Source organism: Sinocyclocheilus rhinocerous, unplaced genomic scaffold, assembly GCF_001515625.1.
Source record: "Sinocyclocheilus rhinocerous isolate Xijiao unplaced genomic scaffold, SAMN03320098_v1.1 scaffold1078, whole genome shotgun sequence".
Taxonomy (NCBI): domain Eukaryota; kingdom Metazoa; phylum Chordata; class Actinopteri; order Cypriniformes; family Cyprinidae; genus Sinocyclocheilus; species Sinocyclocheilus rhinocerous.
In genome coordinates, this window is record NW_015649572.1 from 219,619 (window position 1) to 226,663 (window position 7,045).

At 37.1% G+C, this 7,045-nt stretch overlaps 1 protein-coding gene across 3 annotated transcripts in view; it reads right to left on the reverse strand.

Moving 5' to 3' along the window:
* Nucleotides 1-7,045, reverse strand: part of celsr1a (cadherin EGF LAG seven-pass G-type receptor 1a) — a 120,433-nt gene that overhangs the window by 23,682 nt on the left and 89,706 nt on the right. For 2 of the 3 annotated variants that reach the window (XM_016515583.1, XM_016515582.1), the window contains exons 25-30: nt 5,982-6,156; nt 4,008-4,120; nt 3,835-3,914; nt 3,616-3,742; nt 1,483-1,608; nt 1,093-1,229 (exon numbers count right to left, since the gene is read on the reverse strand). In XM_016515583.1, coding sequence (XP_016371069.1) covers nt 1,093-1,229; nt 1,483-1,608; nt 3,616-3,742; nt 3,835-3,914; nt 4,008-4,120; nt 5,982-6,156 — 758 coding nt within the window. The remainder of the gene's footprint in view (nt 1-1,092; nt 1,230-1,482; nt 1,609-3,615; nt 3,743-3,834; nt 3,915-4,007; nt 4,121-5,981; nt 6,157-7,045) is intronic. The other variant, XM_016515584.1, reaches the window with a different exon arrangement.

Sequence of the window (7,045 nt, forward strand, 5' to 3'; positions counted from 1 at the left end):
TAAAACAGAGCAAATAAAGTGTAATGATATTAATAAAAACAGTTTTCTTCCACCAAACAATGTAGTTCTTCAGAATCAGTTGTGGTTGCAACAAAGTGGTTGCCGAGCAACACACAAACGTAAACAAAGGTGTATGTTTGTAGAGTAATTTACAACAGCTTCGAACATGGCTCAGCCAATCAGAATCAAGGACCGGAACTATCTGTTTTATAAGAAAAGGTTAAACATCATGCTTCCTAGTGCTTATTTTAGTAAACATTCTACTGAATTATTATTATTTTTTAAATTGATTTGTATGTTATTTTACTTTACACATTTTAGATTTGCTTGGCAACAATGGCTGTTTGAGAGCATATACTTATCAAAATGCTGAAACCTGTTAATTTAAATTAATTTATTAACCTATATTTCCCAGTCCTACTTAGTGTTATTTTAGCATTATTTATATATTATTATATCATTATCTATTATTGTTTTAGTAATCTGTGTTTTTGTCATTTTATTAGTTTTTGTTTGTTGTAATATTTCTATTTAGCTTTATTTCTATTTCAGATTTAGTACTCCAGTATTTATATTTAATTTTAATTAAGCTTTATTTGAATTGCTAAACTATTTTAATAGGTTTAATATTAGTTTAAGTTAAGAATAACAACATTGGTCCTACTGTGAGCTAATTAGTTGGTCAATCTGCTATTATGCTATTGAGGTGAATTGTGCCTTCGAGATAGCATACATCATACCATAATATTGAACCCTGTCAACAAATTCAAATTATTTAGACATGATGATACGTGCTTTGAAAATTACTAATAACTGAATCTATAAACAGAGCATGCCTGCGTTCAGTGTACACAATACACATGCATACACACCATTCATAGGAATACATGCAAGAATGTGTTTTGGAGTTTGTGTACATTATTGCAGCACTGCAAAGCAAAGCAGAAGCAATGCACCTTTGCTCATGCATATGAAAAGAGAAAAGTCAGTTGAATAAAATAGAAAGTTATTAAAGTGTTATCAATAGGATGAGAGAAAGTGAAATGTTACATAATGAGAGCGTAGCGCCGTGCCCCAGCAGTAGCATGTTACCTGTGCGTGTAAGTAAGGTAGCTGCTGTGACTCTTGGCTGACCTGACTGTGCTCTCCAGAGACACCGTCGACTCGCCGATGGCAGAGCGGTACAGCGTGCCGTCCTCCATGTATGTGTTATTACAGTTCAATGTACGCTAAGGACAGGGAAAGAGCACAGTACTGTAAATCAAGCAAAATAATACATTTCCAAATGCTAGACCACTTCACAGCTTCCTTTGATGCCAAATAACTCTCTTATTGCTTGCAAATTACTTAAATGACTTCCTTATTAATTTGCTACTACAAGATAAACTGACATTTAAACCAATCCTAACTGCTGTTTCTAGACCTGTGAAAAACAATTAATGTGTAAATATTTAATAGCGTAAACGTGTTGTAGTGACTTACTGTCAGTAGGGTGGTGCGTGTGGCGCTGGACTCATCAGGTAACGGTTTCTTTCCCGTGAAAACGTTTTTCAGATTTTTCCTCACCTCTTTATTGAACACGATGTGGAAGAGGAAAATTAATATGCCCTGAAAAACAAACAGGAAATGGTTTGTAAAGGGATAGTTTACTAAACAGTTCCTGGCAGCCATTGTCTTCTATAGTATGGGAAAAAAATACTATGGAAGTCAATGGCTACCCAGCAAGCACACAACGTCATAAGACATTGGTATTTGGTTAAAACTTTGGTTGCGATGTTGGGTGACGATGTCAATTCAATGTCTAATGTCAATATTAATTTGATGTCCAGTACTGACGTCAGCTGATGCTGCTATTTGTAGTTTTTAGGTTGTGTAACCAAAATCCAACGTTAAGTCAACGTCAAATTGGCGTCAAATACTGACGTCAACCCGATTTTTATTCTTAACTTTCTTCCAAATATCTTCTTTTGTGTTCAGCAGAAGAAAGAAACTCATGCAGGTTTGGAACAACTTGAGGGTGAGTAAATGATGACAGAATTTTCAAATCGGTTTTCAAATTAAATTTTCAGTTTTCAATTTTTGCTATGTCCTTTTTTATAATTGTTTTAACATTTCTATTTATTTGATTTTAGTTTTAGTGTTTGTAATTGTATTACTTCAATTTAATTTAATTTAATTTATGCATTTAGCAGACGCTTTTATCCAAAGCGACTTACAGTGCATTCAGGCTATACATTTATTACCAGTATGTGTGTTCCCTGGGAATCGAACCCATAACCTTTTGCGCTGCTGACGCAATGCTCTACCACTGAGCCACAGGAACATTAAAAAATATTGTACTACGGGGCCGTTGAATGCTTGAATCTGATTGGCTGACGAACGTTCTGAGGTGTGCAATTATTTTCAGGGAAACGCACGACGAACGTAGTTCCAGGCAGCTCTCTTGACCGCATTACAGTTCCATATCACTTCGCATAGTTAACTGTAATAAGGGAAATTAGCATACAGTACCTATACAGCACACAGGAATTACTGCAACCACACGTGCTCGCACACACACACTACGGTCACGCAGTTTGCACAAAAAGGTGTTGTCAGCGCTGCCCTGACGATTTTATCAGTTAGCCTATCATGACAGACGATTTTCCGAAAGTAAATTTTAATATTTACGGTGAATATAAAACTTTCAACAACTGGGCGGCAGCAGTATTAAGACAGTCCAGATGAAAAACAACATAAACGGAAGCGGACATCAAAGGCAGCCGGCAACAACAATTTCTCACTAGCGAGGTAATAACAGCGCTGTTTAGAGACGCTGCTGCAGAACACTGTTGAGGGACGCACAGAGATAGCCTAATTCACACAAGCTCTCTCTTTCTTTCTCTGTGTGTCTCTGTTTCTCTCTCTTTCTAATAACTTCATTAATAACTGCATTAGAATGCTATCAACGGCTCAAGCCTCCATTACCAGCTTTGAAATGATGTTTTGGAACTAGCAAAAGAGGCACTGGATGAGATGCGGAAGAAATAATCCTACTCACAACAGCGATTTAAGTACAAAAACCGGACTAATCCCTTTAAATATATAATCTGATCGATGTCTTGAGGTGTGGTAACCATAGTATAAGCGGAATAATTGACTCCGGGCCGTTGAATTATTAGAAAAATAATGCACACCCGAGGTGTAGTGGCCTCACCACCTCGGGTGTGCATTATTTTTCTAATAATTCAACGGCCCGGAGTCAATTATTCCTTACATAATAAACAATTTAAACTTTTAATTTCAACAAGTTGCTAAGGCAATATTTCTAATTTTTACATTTTCTAAGTGTACGTTTTTTTCATCTAATATTTATATTTTAATACATTTCAACTTAGTTTCTATTACAGAACTTAACTTTTACTAACAACACTTGTTGATGTATTAAACACATCCTGCATCTGCACTGCAGTCTGCAAGATTTCCGTACACAAGAACACACATTCGTTGTTCCTTTAGCGCTTGTTTAGCGCTTTTGCATGTATAGCGAGCCTTACTATGAACAATAGTTACAATTATGCTTGCCTTATTAGTCTGTTTTGGAAAAACGGAGGTCAAGAATAGAACAACTGTTACCTGCAGACAGCTGAAGATGGCAAACAGATAGTGGAAGGTCATGACATTACTGTTAACAGCCATTAAACCCAGCAGCCAGGTGGCGCTAATGAGCAACAGGAGCAGAAAGGCCATCCGCAGAGCAGGACTGGAGCACATGTAGAAACCCACAATAAGTACCATATTTCATAAAACAATCCTCAAAAAATGCTCTCAAGGGACAGGGTAACACTGTCTTACATGACTCCAGACTTTTCATAGGAACGTTGCCTACGGCCACACGACGCCTTTGCCGCCAGCACAAAGATAATGATGTTGACCTGTTTAAGGATTATGACATATGATCAGCTGAGTACGGAGAATGGAATGAGACTAGTTAGAATGATGAACAAATGATGAGTAGATGGACTTACCAGCACCACTAAAGCGATGGGTCCTGCAAAACTCCAGATGAGGGTGTCGTGGACGGACAGCCAGCAGAAGTCAGGGTTCCCATATCCTTGAGGATCCAAGCCCACAGCCAAACCTGATGGGACATAAACATCAATATAACTTTTACAACATCTTAAGAAAACATACTGTTGTGGGTGGTTGCCAGGGCATTGTTAAATACCCGTAATTTCTGGGGTGTTGCTTAGTGGTTGCTATAGTGTTCAGAGTGCTATTAATGTGTTGCTATGCTGTTGAGGTTGTTTGGAGTTGCTAAGGTGTTCTGACTGGTTTCTAAGCATGTTGCTTTAGTGTCCTGAGCATAGACTGTAAAAAAAAGATGAACGACGTGTCTTCCTTCTACTATAGATAAGTGAAGCCAAAACATCCCAGGTATGGTCGCTGTCATCTTGCGCCAGTGGCATCATTTAGAGACTGACATCGTGTCTACATCAGACGTGAGTGGTGCGATGCAATTCAACAAAATACTATAGAACCCATTATAATCAGTGATGCTGTCTACACTGGATGCGGCGCGGCGCAACAAATCCCCAACAGTAAATTGATGCTGTGTTCTATTTATGACGTACTGACACAACGTTCAAATGAGTTTTAACGGTCGCTTTGTCACGTCCAGTGTAGACAGACTTTAGCTGTTGCGTCGCAACACGACAACGGTGTAGACACAGTGTGAGTCTGCGCAGTAGTGATCGCGAGGTGGAGCGCGGTATCACAATCCTGCCCAAACTCCCACAAACCCAATCACAAGCACTTAATCATGATGCCACATCCCGTTTTTATAGCATCAAAAAAGCAAACCTTTTAGAAAAATGAACACTGGAACATACATCAGCATGATAAGAACTACCTAAAATTATGGGAACCATCTTTGGGAAAAAATTATTTGACATGTAATTAGATTTTTTAATTTGGCTCAAGTCCCATTTGTTTACATGGAGAGGACATAGTTTATAACCCAGCCAGCCACCAGGGGGCGATTGAAATGTTTTGGCTTCACTTTTCAGGACATGTGAGTCACACTTGGTCCTGAATGACTGCTATGGCCCTGTCCCAAATCACACCCTAAACCCTTCACAGTCTTTCTCTGAGTCCACACTTTCGTGACGTAATGGCGCTTTGACTGTTGGGTAGAGATCTACAGTGGAGCTTGCCTCAGTGTGGGTTCAGCAGAAGTGTGCAGCTAGGGCTCATACTGGCACCAAGGGGGCGCTTGCGAGCACCCTTCTGAAAGTTAAAATGACAAATGGGACACTCTACAGTCTCATGGACTTAAAAGACACACGCACTTAGCGGCCAATGTAAGTTCGCAATGTGATCACTTAGAAAAGTAACAGCATACTTCTCCTCTATAAGCAGAACAGAGCAGGATGAGTTACACACTGAAGTCTGTTAAAATCCCTAAGCAATAGTATGAGCAATGAATTACAGAATGGAGTAAAGAAAGCAAGCAGCCATTCATTAAGCTGGGAGGAGCAGAGAGGAGTCGGGTCAGCCTCTATTATCTCTTGGATAGGGGCTTTTTCACCGCTTTGAGCATGTGCCAGTGGAGAAAGTGACACCCATTATGGAGAGCAGAGCCATCGGAGAGAAAACAGAGAAAGAAAGAAAAAAAAGCGAGCAAGAGAGCGAGAGGTAGTAATATGAAGACATTGGCATCCTGTCTCGTTCCCACAGGGATCACACACACACCATCCAAAAGAATGGGCGAGTCCAAGCACGACGACATGAATGCGTGTGTGTGCTGGTTTACAAACATTTCTAATAGTCTATTAGGGAAATTCATGAGATGAAGGTGTGTATCCGTGTTGACACAGTGGACTTACGCTGAGTGTACAAATATGAACCTGCACAGACACTGGGTTGGGTGTAATGTATGTACATGAAATAGTAATTAGTGAATAGACTAGAGAGGGTGTGTGTGTGTGTGTCTCTCTGACCTGTAATAATAGCAGGTATCCCCCAGCCGGTGGCGTAGTAGAAGCGCATGTGGCCGTGGTTGATGTTTCTGACTTCAGTGAGCATACGGTAAATGTGCAAACCCTCCACAAATGTCCAGGCAAACGTGCACATGTAGAAGTAGTGCAGAAGGATGGCTATTACCGTACAAACAAACTAGAGAGAGAGAGAGAGACAGAGAGAAGGTTAATATTCAACAGAAACATTCTGCTAAATTGCATGAAAACAAATGGGTTATATTTTACCCTAAACTTAAATAAATAAATAAATAAAAAGGAAGCATATTTTTTAAAGTTAGTATATTGTTGTTCTTATTTTTAGGTTGATTAAAGGACAGTGCAATTTGTGACATGGCAATTAAGAGCATTTACAGAAAATATTGTAATTATTTTAATACATTTTTAGATTTAGTTTTGGATTAGTTTTAGATTGAGTTTATTATTATTATTATTATTATTACTAATGTAATATAACATATTTTGGAAAATTACAAGAGCAAAATGTTTAGAAAAATGTAACAGCAAAAAAAATAAAATAATAATAATAATATATATATAAAATTTTTTGCTTATTGTAATTATTTTAATACATTTTTAGATTTAGTTTTGGATTAGTTTTAGATTGAGTTTATTATTATTATTATTATTATTACTAATGTAATATAACATATTTTGGAAAATTACAAGAGCAAAATGTTTAGAAAAATGTAACAGCAAAAAAAATAAAATAATAATAATAATATATATATAAAATATTTTGCTTATATTTTTATAAACATTTTTGCTCTTATAATTTTCCAAAATATACTATATTACTATATTATTTATTTATATAAAATACATTAATGAAAGGCATCACAAAAAATATTACCATAGTATATAAATTTACATTTAAAACATTTTAAAGGGATAGTTCACCCAGAAATGAAAATTTTGTCATTATTTATGTTGTTCCAAACTTGTTTGAGTTTCTTATGTTGAACACAAAACAATATGTTTTTAAAGTGCCCCTATTATGGGTAATGAAAGGTTCATATTTTGGTTTT